The 19,466-nt window shown below is 39.3% G+C and overlaps 1 protein-coding gene across 3 annotated transcripts in view; it reads left to right on the forward strand.

Moving 5' to 3' along the window:
* kcnq1.1 (potassium voltage-gated channel, KQT-like subfamily, member 1.1) overlaps nucleotides 1-19,466 on the forward strand; it is a 68,374-nt gene that overhangs the window by 35,007 nt on the left and 13,901 nt on the right. For 2 of the 3 annotated variants that reach the window (XR_012592234.1, XM_074622472.1), the window contains exons 7-12: nucleotides 3,957-4,067; nucleotides 5,958-6,053; nucleotides 6,238-6,354; nucleotides 8,242-8,380; nucleotides 15,266-15,289; nucleotides 15,590-15,646. Coding sequence is in view for 2 of the 3 variants with exons in the window: in XM_074622472.1 (XP_074478573.1) it covers nucleotides 3,957-4,067; nucleotides 5,958-6,053; nucleotides 6,238-6,354; nucleotides 8,242-8,380; nucleotides 15,266-15,289; nucleotides 15,590-15,646 (544 nt within the window). In the remaining variant the exon portion in view is untranslated. The remainder of the gene's footprint in view (nucleotides 1-3,956; nucleotides 4,068-5,957; nucleotides 6,054-6,237; nucleotides 6,355-8,241; nucleotides 8,381-15,265; nucleotides 15,290-15,589; nucleotides 15,647-19,466) is intronic. The other variant, XM_074622482.1, reaches the window with a different exon arrangement.

Consider the following 19,466-nt stretch of genomic DNA (forward strand, 5'->3'; position numbering starts at 1 on the left):
TAATTAAGTCAACTTCGGTGGCTATTTCAATGATTTGTAAAGTAAATTCTTCATCACACATTATCACATGTAGATCAGACTCAGAATATATCTTACTAACATTGACATTAATTGTATTGTGTTTAAAAAAAAAGTTTAATTGACTCATCTTCTACATGTTGTTTTACTCACTTTCCCGTCTTGCCAAAAGTAAGATTTTCCAAAAAACACTGTCTTGTTTTAAACAGAATTTGGCAAGTGAAAGGTCATAACACAAACTGTTTTATCTCTACTACTGTTGACACAGTAGGAGTTGTGTGAGAACCCCTGGGCACATCCAGTGGGCCGCTAATACAAGCAGCAAAACAAGTAGTGCAGAGAATACAGGATGGAAATTTATTTTCAGACAATAAGTCACCACCCACTCTGCTTTCTGGAAACTTCAGGGACTCTGATATTAAAAAACGTACACAAACAGCAGAGTCAGAACCACTTCTCTCATATAAATGATGGTTTATTTTGCAATATTTACGCATTATATACCACAACTTTTATCAGGTTTGGGTCCACTCTCACACGCTCACAGTCGGTGTTGGATACTCTCAGTGCATGAAGATGTTAGTGAGTGTCAGAGGGGGTGAAAAGGTTGTGGTTGTGGTTGGAGGGTCAGGGAAAACGTAGACCTTGTGCGCTACAGCAAACACTCAGAGTAGATTGATCACAACCAACTGGAGCTGTTTATTGTGTCAAGTCCAAAATCATTGAAATTCCAAGCATGTCGACCATGTCCTTATGAAGCTGTGCTAGAAGTGGTTTACTTAGTTTAAAAGTCCTTTCGCTGCTTCTTATTAGCCACGCTAGTGACATGGCTCTAGGGATGGCAATATCGGTCAGTCCATTCAATCAATTTAAACATTTAATCAGGATTAATCACATGATTGTTCATAGTTAATCACACATTTTGTATCTGTTCAAAATGTACCTTAAAGGGAGATTTGTCAAGTATTTAATACTCTTGTCAACGTGGGAGTGGGCAAACATGCTGCTTTATGCAAATGTGTGTATTATTATTGGAAATCAATTAACAACACAAAACTTTGATGAATATTGTCCAGACACTTTCACCATTTTAGCATAAAATAATATGCTCAAATCATAACATGGAAAAACTCTTGCCTCAAACTGCATGTGATTATCATAAAGTGGGCATGTCTGTAAAGGGGAGACTCGTGGGTACCCATAGAACCCATTTTCATTCACATATCTGGAGGTCAGAGGTCAAGGGACCCCTTTGAAAATGGCCATGCCAGTTTTTCCTCGCCAAAATTTGGCGTAAATTTGGAGCGTTATTGAACCTCCTTCGTGACAAGCTACTATTACATGGTTGGTACCAATGGATTCATTAGGTTTTTTAGATTCATATGATACCAGTATCTTCACTCTAGCTTTACAATCCATGAAAGATCGATTGCTTCGATGCATTTAAGAAATTAGTGGTGTTAAAACAAATTTGTGTTAACTTTGACAGCCCTTGTCTAGATATAACTGCTCAATGGATTGCCATGCAATGTTGTACATACATGCATGGTCTCCGAAAAATTAAGCCTACTGATTTTGGGGATCCTCTGTTTATTCCTCTAGTGGCACCATGGTTCACATTTTTCCCCGGGCGCTCCTAAATGCTTAGGATGGGTTATATGCAGAGGTAAAATTCCATGTATGTGACTATAAAAATGTGTTTATTTTTAAAATAACTTTGGCGATGGCTTAACTTTTCCTTTAGCGCCATCATCAGGTAAATTATTTTATTTAATTAGTATAGTACTTTTGCTCATGACTAAATATTCTACCTACAAAACTGACATTTCCATCAACCTCACCTGTACTTTATATTAAGTGCTAATTAGAGATCCAATCAGTGATTGTTTTTAATCAGAAAACTGAGGAGCTTTGGTATTAGCCAACACATACTGTACATGAAATAGCATACAGAAGCCTGGCTGAAAGCATTTTATCATTTAACACAACAGCATGGTACGGCAACTTGAGTGCAAATAGCAAAAACAAGCTCTCTAGGATTGTTAGTATGGCAGGAAGGGATGATCGGCAAGTCACAGAAACAACTCTGCAATATATTTGACATGTTGAACACAGGAAGGCTAAACATATAGCTGCAGATACCTCTCATCCACTACACTCAGAGTCTGAGCTGCTCCCGTCTGGCCATCGATTTAGAGTCCCGAGGGTCAGCCGCAACATATACAAGATGTCTTTTATTCCCTTTGCCATACAGGCATTGAACTCAGAGTGACTGCGTCAGGGAACATTTTCTATTTTATAAGATATAACATGCTGCTGCCTGCCCATTGCACTACTGTATATTGTATACTGTGTATTTGTATGTTTTAATCGTGTGTTGTATTATGTGTATTGTATGTAACTGCTGTATTAGGAGAAGATAAAGACAAATTTCCACTGAGGTGGACAATAAAGTCAATCTATCTATCTATCTCTAGAGTTGATCTGGGTCAAACTGAACCATGGTTCGGTTTGTTTCAAGCGTGACATTTTTTTGGGATGGTTCAGACTTTCGGACCAATTACAGGAAGTTCTGTCAGGCTGTCTGCAGAACTGGAAAAAGGAGAAACAACAAAACAAAATGAGCCGTGGTAGCACACGGGGAGAGGAGGAGACCAAATGATTAACTGACATTTGGTCAGACGACTTTACAGATAGTCAGACGGAAAACAATTCAGACACTTTTCAATTATTTTCCGAGTGGATTAGTGGGAGAGGATGTGAGAGGACGGGAGAGCCCGTCTACAAACCAATCAATGTCAAGTATAGAGAGACGCAGCTCACGTGATGACGACAGGACGTAGGTACAGTATGTCATGTAGAGTATCCGAGTGCACTCGCATAATTGCAATGTGAAAGCAAAACTAAGCAGATCAAATGTATGCAATGAAACAAAAACGCAATCTATGGTTCAGACCTTTCAGGTGTGAAAAGGCCCTTAGTTTATAAGTCAAGTAACACCTTCAGGAAGTCAAGTCTCACACCAGTTAAGTCTCACATCCTCATTTTTGTGACTTAAGTATAACTCAAGTAAAAAATTATGTAAAATTGAAAACCCAGTATCTTTTATTCACTGTAGAAATTGAGAATGTGTCTCCTTACCCTGCTGCATAACATGTAGCAGCATTCTGACTGGGACCTGAATGATACCCTGATATGATACTGTAGGCTACAAATAACACAGGAAAGCACTTTAACTATTAACACTAAACACACCACCTTAACCCTATAATGTTCCAGTAGGAATGTTATTATAGGCCGACTATAGAAGATGCATATCCCAAGAACAGACGGAGCATTTTCCAGGGCAGCTCCCAGGCTTTGGAACTCCCTCCCACAACACATTAAAGACTCTGATTCCCTCACCCTATTTCAATCCCGCCTCGAGACCCATCTCTTCTCCTCTGCCTACTCCTAGCCTCCCTCCACCCCCTTCCTTAACCATTTGTCCGTGTGTATGTATGAGTGTGCGCCTGTGTGTGTCGTTTGTCTGCTGTTTGTCTCACACCGTTTCTCGTCGATAGTGTTAGTTTCTTTGAGTCCCTGAAAAGCGCTATATAAGTCAGATGTATTATTATTATTATTACATAATATAGCAATAAGATTACAGCTGATTGTGACTGACACAGTAAAACATGCTTAAAGAAATAATGAATAAACAGGAATTAGTCGCAAGAGATTGCTGATGCCGGCCGATACACACGGCAACATGTGAATAAGAGGAGTACTGGCACTTATTTTTTTTCCCACTTCAAACACTGCTCCTGCAACAGCTATTAACCAGATGTCGACAAGTGTTGAAACATTCCTAACAGCACTGTCAGTTCTTTTACAGAAGGAAACTGCCAGAAGGAAGCTTCTTGTATTAATTCCCATGTTTTTTTTTGTTTTTTTCCAAGGTGACAGTGACTACCATTGGTTATGGAGACAAAGTGCCACAAACCTGGATTGGAAAGACCATTGCATCCTGTTTCTCAGTCTTTGCCATTTCCTTCTTCGCTCTGCCTGCGGTAAGTGGAGAGAGAAATTGCTGAACGAAAGCATCTTTCAAGCTAAACTGTGCTGTTTCCTTCAGATTAATTCCTTCTGAGCCACTTTTGTAATTAGTTTGGTCTTGTTTAGTATGTATTAAGAAAACACAAAGTGCCTAATTTAGTCTTTAGTATAGCTATGATTTACACCATGTGTAAATCACAAATCCGTATTTCAAAGCTTGCTCGCACATGTTTTACCAGCCGCTGCAAAGATTTGAAAGGATTACAGTTAAAGAGTGTTGAGAAATGTACTGTCATAGTATTGTGACTTAGGTGCTGTAAGGACCTTGACAGGCTGTACAATGGCTTTACATTGTACTGTAATTCTCCTGCTGCAGCTCACAGGATTACATAAGATTTCTATAATTTTCGTTACTGGATGTCTGTTAGTTTGAATTTGATTTTAAATATTTTCTGTGTACTGTGGATGCTGAGCATAGACTGTATATAAGAAGTGGATGTTGTCACTATGACGTCACTGTGGGCTACGGTTTTGAAGCCTTGAGATCGGCATTTTGGCTGTTGCCATCTTGGTTTTTTGAAACCAGAAGTGATACGACACGGTGGAGATAAGTACAACCAAACGCTAAATAAGACATTTTTAGGTGACCAAAATGTTACAATTAACTTTCATGAACTGAAGACACACTGAGAAAGGGCTAAACTTCTGAGACGAAAACATGGACAACTCTCAAAACACCGTGGTAGCGACCTGTCAATCACAAGGTAGCCACGCCCTAAAGCATCCCCTGCTTTATGGTCTATTTGACTCTAAATGGGACCATAATTTACTAAATGAACATCATGTTGTATTAAAGAAGACTTGAAACTAGCGATTGAGACCAGGAGGTAATAAATCAAGTGAGATGTAGGCTCATTTTCTCATAGACATCTATACAATCAGACTTCTTTTTGCAACCAGAGGAGTTTAAGGCTCTTCTGCATTGGCTTCACTTTTCAGACCCGGAGGTCGCCGCCTGATGCTGAGCGAGGGCCACCTCCTCGCACCATCTCAGGTCCCAGGACCTTAAAGTTGAGATATGCAGTAAAGATTAACAATAACAGCAACTTTGGTCTAAAAGTTTTGTGCATAAATGGAACCGGGACTCATCGGAAGGCGTATAAATACTATGACATTACACGAACATTTCGCATGTCATGAGTATGCATTTTAGCCTTTTCCCGTGTCATTTGTTCGCCGCACAAACGTCCGCATTTAGGTTTAGGCAAGAAAACCCCTATCTTAGGTTCAGGCAAGAAAAACACTTAGTTAGGTTAAGGGAAAACGTCATGGTTGGGCTTAAAATAAGTACGTAAACTAAATACAATACGTACAGAAACAACGTAACACAACTACAGAAAACGCGTTACAAACCTCAATAAAGACTGTCACTAACGTAACTTCCTGTTTGTTTTACCCATTTACCTCCCCCCTGGTAAAGGAGTTAGGATTAGGCATGTAAAGTTTGTTTACATTATTCATTATTGGATTATTCTTTGGTTCAATATTCATAGTGTAGTGTATAAATTTACAGTTTCAATTTGCAGTGATGTGATATTTGAAACTGTGAAAAAAGCAAGGAAACCCTCACATTTAAGAAACTGTAACCAATAAATAATATAGTTCATCTTTAGTTGAGAAAACACTGAAGTGATTAACATTTGAATCTATTTGAATCTATTAAATTCTGTTAATGAACAAAGTGAATAATAGATCTACATGTTTCAGCATTGAACAGCCCATTATTCCTTAATTTTTGTTTAACTTTGTGTTTATTTCTGTCTTTTGAATCCTGCTGCGGCAGCCTGTAAGTGTGTCGTTAAAACTGAATTAATGAGCTGTGTCTGCTGTGCTGTTGTTCACAGGGAATCTTGGGCTCAGGCTTCGCCCTGAAGGTGCAGCAGAAGCAAAGACAAAAACACTTCAACAGACAGATCCCTGCAGCTGCCTGTCTCATTCAGGTATTTGACCAAGAAATACTGAAACAGAACCACAATATAGCCGGCGGAGAGAACTGTCTCTGAGCCTCAGTCTTATTATTGAGCCCATCCTTCCATGTACTGTAACCCTTACTTTCTTTCTTTCTTGCATGGCATGAAATTAGTCCTGTCCGACCAATATATTGCTTTTTTCATGCCCCCTCAGACATCATGGAGATGTTTTGCGGTGGAGAACTTTGATTCTGTCACATTCAAGATGTTTTTGAAAAAGAAATCCAAAATCCCCGCCTCCTCTCTGTCCAGCCCCAAGCCCAAGAAATCGGTTAGTAACCATTTTATGGATTTCACTTTAACTGCTTCTCATACTCAGTTTCCAGTTTAGTAGGTACATCAAGGCAAAACTAATGCAATATGAAGCAACAGCACTGCAATACTGTGAATCCTACTTTCAACAAGGTTTTAATGGTCAGCTTTTGGAAACTGTTTTTGAGAGGTGTTGCTTCAACTGTATGGTGTGTATGGTTTGTGGTGGATTGTTGTGGGGATCTGAAGCATTAAAGGTCCAGTGTGTAGGATCTTGCGGTATCTAGTGGTGAGGTTGCAGTATGCAAACTTCTCCCGTGAGCCAAGCGTGTTGGAGAGCTATGCCAGCCAACGCATGAACGCGAATGGCTCTCTCTAGAGCTACTTGTTGTAAGAGTACGTGTCCACAGGATCCGTCCTTTCCACGCTTCCCATTCATTGTCTATGTAAGGAGCCATAAAATGCATTCTGGTTGCATGGCGGCGACACGTTGGCTGCTCCTCATTTGCATAAAGTTGAGGTCTATGCTACTTTATGCAAATCAGGGGCGTCCGGCGCGACTCGCCAACTTTGGAAACTCCCAAGAAACTTTTAAAACTAACCGTTGTCAATCAAAAATAAAGAGATTCAGCAACTGCATGGCTTATTTCTTGCATAAAATGTTTTCAGAAACACATTTCGGTGAACTATTTTTGTTAAATAAGAGAACAAAGTTTCCAAATGAGCCGCCATGTTGGTTCCAGTTTGAAAGCTGGGAGCAGCATCCCAAGAGGGAAAGCGTTCATCCAATCAGGTGTCTAGTGCTTAGTGTCTATGGCAGCGTATCAAGTGTCCAATGCTGGGTAGCGAGGGGATCCCACGTGTCCAAAAACGACGTACCATGACAGTAGCGTAGGTCATTTAGAGCAGAGCCAGTGCTTGGCATATGTGTGTGTACCTGGGAAGTGAGTGGTGAAGCAAGAGAGAGAGGGCAACGGCGACGGAAGCGAGTAACGTTATCGATCCCGGCCCAAAACAGTGTTTGGTTTGTCCAATCTGGGCGACAACATGGCGGTGCAACATGGCGGACTCCGTGAAGAGGGGATACGCTCTCTATGTAGATATAAACAGCTCATTCTAAGGTAACAAAAACACAATAATTCTTATTTTTGGTGGTTATACACTAAAGAAAACGTACTTCATTCATACCATTTCTGCCAATAGATCCCCCTAAATGTTACACACTGGTCCTTAAAAACTGGTTGATAAGGCTGAACATTTACAGCAGTTTTACAGAATTATCATCATCATTACTGTGATGGGTGTCTATGTTGGTGTGAAATCTCTGTGAGGAAAAAGACAAGAAAGTAAGGCAGAATGAAAGAGAACAAGATAGACAAGACAGCCGGCAGCAGTTTAATATTATTATTGATTATTCAGTACTACTGCTACTTGGGTATCAGACCGTGCCCACACTAATGCATACTTTTTAAAATGTGTCAAAAAGTGTTCCCTCTAGACTTAGCCGGGCCTGACCTCAACATTGTGAAATGTCATAATAACAGCAATATGAAATATGTTGAATATAAAACCGTGATTTTACTGACCTGATAAAGCAACGGTAGTTCCTGTGTTGCTGCTCTTAGACCCTCAGACAAATCGTTACTCAATCTTCATACATTCATCTGGCAACAAAAAGAGAAAACTACATATTGACGACTCTTTTATTTTGTTCTTGGTTTGATAAACACATATAGTCAGACTCTTAACATCGCTGCAAAGCAGAAATACTTATATACTGGCCATGTCAATGAAAAGAGGACTCGTATACGTACTGTATGTTTGCATGTTCAAATCTTTCCACATAGGGTAAACATGGTTTTGCTTTTCACTTTGTTGAACTGAGATGTTTGCATTTCTTGGGCAGGTGAAGATAAGGAGGAAGTTGAAGAGCTCTGAGAAGGACAACGGTCCAACTTCTCCCACAATTCCCAGCATCACCTACGAGTCTGTGTTTGACAGCGGGAGGGAGCTGAGTTCGGACGTCTACAGCACCGTGGGCACAGGTACTAAAAACACGATCTCATGGGAAGGCGTATAAATAGCACGACATTACAAGGACATTTTGCGTGTAATGAGGACGTATTTTAGCCTTTTCACAAACACGAGCAACATCATGGTTGGGCTTAAAATAATAATGCAATCTAAGTAAAATATGTAGGAAAACAAGGTTATCAGAAGTACGGAAAACACGTCACAAACATCACTAATGTAACTTCAAAATAACTCAACAACATTCTGGGACACAAACACCGGTCTCCAACGCTGGTCTCCCAGCCCGTTCTCATTCCCAGGGCATCAAATACAGACACTTCGTCATGGCTGTCGGCGTTTGATATGAGACTCGCACTGGTCTTTCCATTGACTACAATGTAAACCCATCCGCGTCAACAGTAAACGCTCAGGGAAAGTGCTGTGGTGACGTAGTTTAAAGAGCGAAAGAGACACACAAGGCAGGTGGGAGTGGAGGTGGATGGGTCCAACAAACACAAGGCTTTCATCCAGGAGACCGCTGTTTGTGTCCCGTACGTTAACGTTTCACTTTCACGTTACAATCAGATGATCGTTCTTGTCCCGTGTTCACAACATCAAGTGACATTTGCACTGTAAAAAATTTAGTAATTTTGTTGAATGTTTTTTTTTTTCCTAAACCTAACTATAGTTGTTTTGTTGCCTAAACCTAAGCTAAGTTTTTGTTTAATTCACAACATTAAGCACGTGTTTACTGTGACCGTAAAGGGACGTTGAGGGGTCGATAAACATGTGTTTAGTGTGATGGAAAAAGTGACGCAGAGGGTCTGTCAAAGCACCAGTATGTGATGCGTTGGGATGAGAACCTGTTGGGTCTCCTGGTTGAAAGTCCTGTGTTTGTTGGACCCATCCCCCTTCCCTCCCACCTGCAATAAGCGGTCTTTCTCACTTTTTATTTTACGTCGTAGCTCTGAACGTAGCATATTCGCGGGGATGCGTTTACATTCCAGTCAGTACAGACTACATGGTGCACACATGACATGCCAAAAGTAAGAACGGCGTTCTTATTGCACGCAAAATGATTTACAAAATTACCGTGTCATTCATGCGCCATTTATTGCGACCGGGCTGGGTACTCAAGACGGGACAAACAATACAATATGCCTATCTCTGATTGTGTTCCAGTTCACTTTAATCAGTGCGAAAAACTTTGTTTGCAACAGAACATATTTAAGAATACACTTACGTGGGATGTCACTGAAAATAGGGCTCACATTTATCCTAAAACAAAACAGTCTTTCCCTGTTTGGTAAATGTGAAAACACTTTATGGGTGAATCATTTAAATGGTTCCATTAAAATCAGAATAAAGTCTCACAATGTCACTCAAGATGCACATAAGCATGAAAAGAAATGATGACCAATGCTGTACTGGCTGCAACCCACACATTCAGTGATGATACAGTAAAAAGAAAATGTTTGATTTGGGCTTCAGTTGTAGGGTTGTAGCCACAGGAGGGGGAGAGGACATCGTCCAGACATTAAAGATGAATGAGCACATTGCAGCAATAAAACGTGAGGTTGCATTGATGAGTATGAACTCCGGTGCTGCACTGCTGAACTTACACAACTCCGCACAACATATCGTATACTGCTGGATCAGTAGTGGAGAGCTGAGAGTGATATCAAGAAGCAGTTCAAATGCTGCATCCTTCCAAAGTCATTAGCCCGTCTCTATCAATACCTTTTAAATGTGTTGCAGATGCAATTAGTGCCGAAGTATTGGTTGATAGGAAAATAAAACAAATTTAACAGAATCTCAGTTGACTTTCATTTTGCAGATGTCTTTGCCTTCAGTGCAGTAACGGTTCGGCACACAGAGATGTGGACTAAAAAGCAGGACTCACAGGCAGAGCAGTTCAAAGCAATCAATCGTTTAGTTGGTTAGAAGTTCAAGGCAGAGTTCGGCAACAGGCAATCAGTCAGCGAGGGCAAGCTAAGCAGGCAAGGTGCAGGCAGGCGGAACCGGGAACAGGCTGGCACGAAGCAGAAACGAGGGCTCAACCACTAAGGCTGTGTAGCGGGCCGACATTAGACTATCTGGCAAATGACTGGGGAGAGATGACTCGTATGTATGCAGGGGAGAAAATGAGGAAATGGGAAACAGGTGTGCTGGTGAGTGTAATGACTTTGGTAATCCCCTGTGAATTTTAATTGGTCCGACACTTTAGGTTTATGACCAAATACCTGCAAAGCTAATGGCATTCCCATCAGCTTCAGCTGTTGTGTTAAGCGCTCATTAGCAAATGTTAGGATGCTAACGCACTAAACCAGGATGGTGGACAAGGTAAACATTATACCTGCTTAAAGGATAATTTTGTACCCAATTTCCCATGTTTTTGTGTGTAAATTGGTCCAGTATTTAGCGACAACACTGCAGCCGTTTAATGGGCTGCAATTGAATTGCTCGGGACAACTTCTCACCGTCAATACGTAGCCGACAAGCCTCTGGGAAAAGCGCCAGTCGTTGATGGCAATTTTCGTAGTGGCCAAACAGCGGTACGCCGTGTCCGTCACGTGATGCCATTGAGCCCAAAAATACTTTTTCCCATAGATTTAGATCGGGAAAGAGACGTCTGTAATTCAGCGGATAATTTCTTTTGAGGTAAATTAACTTCCCAGTATGAACACTTGAATAGCCCTTATTTAAATCATATAGGTCCTAAAAGTTGTAGAGTTCGAGACCGGTGTTTTGGTTAGGTTAATGATGTTTGTCACGTGTTTTGAAGTCACATGACAACCGTTTTCCACCCTGACGTTACGTACATGTTTTACTTAGTTTACGTACTTATTTTAAGCCCAACCATGACATGTTCCCTTTACCCAACTAAGTGGTTTTGTTGCCTAATCCTAAATCAGAGGCTTTGTTGCCCCCTTGCCCCCCCTGGTAATGCACGTTAATACAGGCGTGTAATATTCACGTCTCTGCAAGTTGAAACGTGACACTGACACGCTATCCTCTGTTGGACAGGCGGGTCTATTACATGCTTTGGCGTGATATCGGGTTGAAGTGTCTGACAACATTATGGAAAGGACTCTACAGAGAAATATTTTTCTTTACCTTTCATTCTTTGCCATTTTGTAATCTTGTATTGCATCCACATTGTCGAAATCAGCTAAATATTCAGCCATGTCATTGAAAATTTGTAGATAACACTAAGCTACGATTTCTATACTCCAAAACAACACTGGCAGTCCTCTGTCCAACTCTCACTCACGTTTCCAGCGCCATCTTCCGGCAACAAGTCACATGGCAAAATAACAAACAGACCGGCTCAAGCAAAAAGTGGACTCAGGAATTTTTTTTTTTTCTCTGTAGGGTCCTCCATAATGTTATCAGACACTTATAATAACAATCTGAGCCTGTCAGTGACAAAAACAAACACTTTTAGTCGACGTACATTGGCGGTGCGGAATTTACCCTAGCGATTACATTGCAGCCCGTTTAGCAGCTTTCGTCTGCAACATTCTCCCTCAATATTGGTCTAATTAAAACAATTGTTGTCCATATTTGTCACTTAGAGACAAAAACACAGGACAATAGGTTCAAATATACCAGTTACCCTTTAACTTCTTCATGTTAGTGTTGTCACTTTGAGAATGTTAGCATTTAGCTCAATATACAGCTGTGCCTGATTCACAGAGCTGTTAGTGTAGAAAAAAAATATTTTTCTGTGCAAAGCAACCCTTTACCTAATGACAGAAAATAGGAAATTGAGTTATTTGGCCCTCGGATCTCATTCTAGTCATTGTATAACATCAACACGCTTTTATTTCATTTTACAAATCCACCTCCTTTTATTCCTTTCTGCCATGAGTCCCTCAATCCCTCATTTATTCAGAGTGCAGAAACGGATTGTTTAGAAATATGAAATGAAAAGATGTGATAAACAGACAAACAGACAGGCAGCATATTGCAGACGCGAGTTATCCTCAGCCAGCGACCTTCTCACAGCCCTTCTCACAGACTTGGAATAAAAGTAACTGAAGTGCTTTCATCAAACCTAAACACTTTCCCAGAGCAACAAACACTCGCTCATTCGCTTTTTTACTCATTTCATTTTCCATGTTTATCCTTGATTGTGTCCCTTAATGCTTTCTCCTCATTTAGTATTTTACATGTATTTGTAAACCTTACCTTTTGGAAAAATGTAAACGAATAAAATGAATCATCATTATATCTCCGCCAAGGAGGTTGTGTTTTCGGTTCGGTTGGTTGCTCTGTTTGTCAGCAGGATTACGGAAAAACTACTGGCCCGATGAAACCTATACAATTTTGGAGGAGATTGGCCTTGGCGGAGGTCTGCGCTCTCCAAGTGTCGTTCTAATTATCATCATCATCAGTGCTGCAAAGCAACCCTGTCTCCTAATTATTACGTTCCCCTACAACTAAACTGCAATGTGAATTGCGTTACGAGGGGAAACGTATTTTGTCACAATTATGTTTCTACTGTATCTTCTGTCTGTGGAAGTCCGTGTAGGCAGGAGGTCAGGGTGGTGGTCAAACAAACAGGGGACTTTCACCCAGGAGACCGCTGTTCCTGTTCCGTGGGAAACTAAAAGTCAACGTTCACTTATTTTAAGCTCTGTTGCCTAAACCTAACCAAGTAGTTTTGTTGCATTTTTTGTTTTGTTTTGTTTTGTTTCAATCTACAACGTTAACCTCGTGTTTAAAACTGCGGCTTTAATCCGGGAGAAATTACAAGTCTCTCCAAACGTAATTGAGAATGCAGTTTAGTTATACGGGAACGTAATTTTGTAGGAGACAGGGTGTGCATAGTGCTGGGTAATGGAACTGAAATAACCCAATACCAAGTAGTATTGAAACTTCTCCAATCAAACGATATGTGCATTCAATCCTTTTTGTACCCAGATCTAGAAAAAAAAAGTACTATTTGTACGGTTTTGCTCGCAGCAAATCACGACAAGCATTCTTCGATTTAATCCGACATGTACATGTACTGGTATCGTCATTTTTTAAATGATACCCAGCCCTATTACTTGAAGGGCATTAATGGGCATTCTGTTCAATGTAGATGAACTATTTATACTTTTAGCATGCCTATAATATGTAAACATCTAACTGGATCATACTCTTTGTTGTGCTCATCCTTTTTATTTCACTCCAGCTGCTAACCTGAAAAGCTGCCTGGGTGCGTGACTGCAGTTCTGCCACCGACATGTAGCTGTGCAAATGGTTTTGCTTTGCACTCAGATCTCAGTACAACAGCAGAATTTAATTTGGCCCTGTTGTGAAGATGTACGCGTGTCTTTTCGCTTCGTGTTCAATGAAAATCAGCGTCTTTGATTTGAAGCTCAAAAGATTCTGCAGGTCGCGCTGCACATCTAACATGTACACCGTGCTGCTTTTAACTATGAATCATTTAAATAAATTGCCACATTGCCATCTGGTGTGTGCTTTATATTGACTGGATACACCAAGTGCTCAGCTGCTTACAGAGTCAGCTAACATTATTGGCCTGAATGGATTTTCACAAAACATAACCTGTGTCTTTCAAATTCAGTCATTTATTTCAGTCATAATTTCCGTTTATTGATTTATCTATACTTCACATTGTTGAGATTATTGAGACTTTAACTTGTATTAACATAATCATGTTATTAGACTGGATCCAATCAGTCGCATGCTGGTTGTGAGCAGTGGTTGAGTATGAAGTATTACTACTTACACCCAGTAAATCCTACTGTCATCAAGGTTATAAGAAGTATTATATTATACTGACAGATGTTTCTATTTTTTTTGTCCACCCCATTTCTATGAATGAGGGTAGGATAAATGATAGAAACACCTCTTAGTGTGTATATATATATAACACTCTAAACTATCATGGCCATTTTCAAAGTGGTCCCTTGACCTCTGACCTCAATATATGTGAATGTAAATGGGTTCTGTGGGTACCCACGACTCTCCCCTTTACAGACATGCCCACTTTATGATAATCACATGCAGTTTGGGGCAAGTCATAGTCAAGTCAGCACACTGACACACTGACAGCTGTTGTTGCCTGTTGGGCTGCAGTTTGACATGTTATGATATGAGTATATTTTTTATGCTAAATGCAGTACCTGTGAGGGTTTCTGGACAATATTTGTCATTGTTTTGTGTTGTTTATAGATTTCCAATAATAAATATATACATAAATCTGCATAAAGCAGCATATTTGCCCACTCCGATGTTAATAAGAGAATTAAATACTTGACAAATCTCCCTTTAAAGTACATTTTGAAAAGATTAAAAATGTGTGATTAATCATGATTAACTATGGACAATCATGCGATTAATCGCGATTGAATATTTTAATCGATGGACAGCCCTAGTATATGTACAGTATGTGTCAGGCTATTCTCATACACAGTCTGTAGCTATACCTACGAAAGTAATGCAATGTAATTTGTAGATATCCCACAAAATCAATTTTTATGCAATCCATATAATCATGAACTTGGAATTGTAAAGAGCGACAAATGCAGCATAGCGAGGATGTCGGAGTGGATGGGTGGGTTAAAAAACACCAGACTTTCACCCAGGAGACCGCTGTTAGTACCCCGTGAAGTCAAAATCTTGATTATGTCACGTAACTTCCGTACTTAGTTACAGCACTTACGGTGTTATTTTATTCCGAACCACAATCTTTTCATAGACATAACTAAGTACATGTTGCCTAATCCTAACCAAGTTGATCTTTTCACAACTGTATGCATGAGGAATACATTTCGTAAGATACGATGCAAACCGTTGGTGTATGTAAATCTGCTTCTTTAATCTATCTTAACTGCCTATTTTCTTGCTTGTGTCTGTTTTCCTCTCTTGATGTTCTGTCCGTGTTGCTGGTTTAGCAGGACCCCTCACTTTGGGAGGATGTGGTGAGCTGCTGTTAGTGTCCACGTCCTGCACATGTCCTCAGTTCCCTTACTGTCCTCTCTCACTGTCCATTTTAACAGCCTCCTTTTTTATCCTCCCAGTTACTCTAACAGCATCTTTTTTATCAGTGCATGATCCTGTTGTGATATGCTCAGTTGTTTGCTTAATTATGTGAGTGATGAATAGAAGATTGCATGCTTAGCATCAGTTCGTGACTAACATCACTGTTGTTGTCCTTTTCTTTTCTCCTCCCCTGTGGTAAACACTGATCTTGTTTGTGTTTCTCGTCATATGTGCTTCAGATTGCCAGCAGTCCTGGACGTCTTTGTCTTCCCTTCAGTTCAGCTCACCGCCTCCAGGTAACAACATGTGCTCATAGGAGTGTTTTTATGTTGCTTTGTCTCTGCAGAGGTAAATAGTTGCATCACATGGGTTAGGTGTAGAGTCAACTACAGTGTGAAATGTTGAGTTTAATAGAAGTTAAGGGCAAGTTGTATTATGTATCAGGAAAATCATGTGAAGTGAGTTTGAAGCTGTTTTTTTCGAAACAGCAAATCATTCATTTATTCATATGTGTGGTGGAGTATCACACAAACGCACCAACTTCTCTATCAGTCAACCTGTCACGGCTTGTCGTGTCACATCTGTCTTTCCTGGTTGACGGCACCAATTAAGTCCATTTCATTCAAACTCCATATGAAGCTGACACTTTTCCACACCAATTTTTTATTTTCAGACCAGTTTTATCACACTTCTCTAGTTGGTGTAGTTTCAAAACACTGCATATGCAGATTAAAATAATTAACACGGTCTTCCACAACAACTGGGGTTGGCAACATCATACATCAAGTTGAGGATTTCAGGTTGTGTTAAAAACTGGCACCTCTCTCTGTCTCCCGGATTTAAAATAACTCTTTTTTACACATATTTCTGTTTATTAATAAAAAAAAATTATTCAAAATGAAACTGACACCCACACCAGACCATCTTTTGTGTTTTTAACACTCGACTGAGCCTGACTCGTATTGCCAAATGTTAGACCTAAATTCAAATCAACCTTATACTGGAGGACTGCCCCCTCTTCGTCGATTAGTCGACTAATCGGTTGTTTGGTCTTAGTCAACTAAGATTTCTATTGTCGATTAGTCGTTTTTTATGCTTTTTTCATGCTAAATGACTTATTTCCAAGAAACGTCTGAGCACATATCTGGTAAACACCACATTTAAAGCAGTGCTTTTGTGTGATTCTTTGTGGAGAAACTGTTGAATAAATCAACTAATCGATTAGTCGCCAAAATCGTATGAGTGTTAGTCGACTAAGAATTTCTCAGGTCGAGGACAGTCCTACAACCTTATATGTTAGTTTTTTCTTTCGTGAAATAGAAGAAAATATGGGTTCATTTCAAAAACAGATACAGTATCTGATTTGTATTTATTTTCCTAAATCATTTATTTTTTTATTTTTTTTATTTTTTTTATTTATTTATGAATTTATGTATTTTTTTATTTTTTTATTTATTGAATGATTGATAGATTGATTGATTTATTGATTGATTTATTGATTTATTGATTTATTGATTTATTTATTTTTTTATTATTATTTTTTTTTATTTGTTTATTGTACTCCAGGGATTATCAATCAAACAGATGTTGGTTTGTTTTGATAAGATATCTCAATTTTTGTTATTTTTCACAAATCACGTTTTTTTTTATTGTGCACTCGAGGGAATTACAATCCAACTGGTGTTGGTGTTTTGTGTATTATATTGAATGGTCTTCATTTGTTTTTTGCAAATGAACTCTTCAGATGTGCTGCACAAACAGTCAGGTTTCTCTCAAGAACAAAAATGATTTTGAAAATGCCACATTACATTACGACAAAGCAGCCCGGTAGAAAAAAAACCCACAAGTAGCCAATAAATCATTCCTTTTACAGCTTTTTTTTTCAATTGCTAACACACTTAAATGACACATACGTTATTGAAACTGACACAATCTCAAGTCTCCAAAACTCTAAACACATTTTCTACTTTGCACCCAATTTGCAATTCCACATGGCACTTTTTTGCAACACATAGCTATACTGTATATGACACAGGAATATGACATAAAGTTACTTGTTTGTCATTTCAAAACACTGCCATTGAAAAGAACAAACCCAGCGGAACAATTGGCCGATACACGTGCCACTTGGCCAAACACCTAATTGCTTGTTTGTCGGCTCATCAATCAGGATGTAAGCACTATAAAGAGACCACAGGTGAGTTCATGTTTACAACAGCAATGGAAGCCAACATCGAGTAGCAGGGAGAGGCCTGTTTTTGCTGTGTTTATGTACTGTATTCAGATTTTCAGTGCAAAATGCAACCTTTGGAAATGCACAGATGTATTCTACTGATTTTCACAATGTGGAGGCAGTGAAGTGCCTTTAGGTCAGATTCCTGTGTCTTCTGATAGCTGTGTGAACAGTGAACAGTGTGTTGCATGTGCCATGTGGAATCGCAAATTGGGTGCAAAGCAGAAAATGTGTTTAGAGTTTTGGAGACTTGAGCTGAGGTTTTTTTTCTCTGAGTGTCAGTTTCCATAATTATTCTTTACGTGTCATTTTAGTGTGTTAGTGTGTTAACTGTAATTAGTGTTTTTTCTCGATTGTTTGCACACATTTTCTGAAAGCATACGTCATATTTTCAGAACTCTACACACACACACACACACACATACTGAAACTCACACACAAAACCCCAAACTTCACAACTCTGCAAAATCAAACTCTGCATTTAAAAAAATATTATCTCTTTTCAAGAAAAAATATTCAAATGACACACCCACACACACACCATGGTATTAATAGACATCTCTAAGGACCAGTTAAACACTGATTTGCTCAAGGTGAAACACTACTATTAATGGAAAACACTAGTAGGAATTCATTATCAGGAGACTTACTATACCTTTTTGCATGTTCAGTGTTACTCCTGTCAAAATAAAATATGTAATGTTGTAAAATATTTTTGCGTAAAATTTAAAACACACAAATAGACTGTAATATATAAAAAAACATCTTTTAGTTTTTTTCCCCAAATACTGTACACATCCCAACAAACACAAAGTTGGATGTGTAAATTAAATTATTAAAAATGATGATGTTCTTGTTTTATGATCTTTTTATCTATTTAAAGTGTCTTTGAGTTTTTAGAAAAGCGCTATATAAATAAAATGTATTATTATTATTATTATTATTATTATTATTAAAGTGTTCTACATACAGAAAAAACAATAGAAAAATGCACTGTATTCAGTGAAAAAACAATAGTCTATTTCAGTCTGGCCACAGCACCTCATCTACATCACAGCACATGTTCTCCCTGGCCAACACTGTAAATACTGCATCGGTACAGTAGGAATATAGTTCCCAATCTCATACATACTGTATATGAATCATACAGCACTATGGTCCACTTGCAGTACTACAGTAAGCATCGAGTATTGTGTTGATGCAGTACGACAATGCTGTAATGACAGTACATTTCTTACCTTACCTACTGTGAACCTGCTTACAGTAAATTTGGTTGTACTCTCTGCCAGATATTATGGCTCTCCTCTTCCTCATCCTACTCCCCGTCATCCTCCTCTTACTCTGACTCCTCTCGCTATGCCTCTCTCTCTCTCTCTCTCTCTCTCCTGCAGGCATCCATTGCACCAAAACACAAGAGCTCACATGTGGCCCTTTTACTGTGTTGCTAAGGCTCTGAAGCTTATTGAATTATTTGTGCAACATGTGTTTGCATGTGAGGACTCAAAGTGGATAGTAGGGAATTTAATTTTAGCATTTTGAATGGCAGGGTGTTTCATGTGAGTGCTAGGGATTGTATCCTTGAAGATTGGGCCAAATGTTAGAGAATGGTTTGTAGTGTTTTGAAAAAAAGTGTGGATTAGAACAGCGTGTGTAGAGCAGTAAAAATGCTTTATCAGAGTTGGTTCAGGGGGTTGGTGCATGAGTTACAGGTTGTGGTCATTGCGTCTGATGTACTACCTCATGTTAGTGTGTAAAAAATTTAGAAAAACTATAAAAAGACCGCAGGTCAGTATCTGTTTACAACAGTAATGGAAGCCAACGTGCAGTAGCAAGGAGAGCCCTGTTTTCGCTGCGTTTATGTACTATATTCTATTTAGAACATG

This window comes from Sebastes fasciatus, chromosome 2, assembly GCF_043250625.1.
Source record: "Sebastes fasciatus isolate fSebFas1 chromosome 2, fSebFas1.pri, whole genome shotgun sequence".
Classification (NCBI taxonomy): domain Eukaryota; kingdom Metazoa; phylum Chordata; class Actinopteri; order Perciformes; family Sebastidae; genus Sebastes; species Sebastes fasciatus.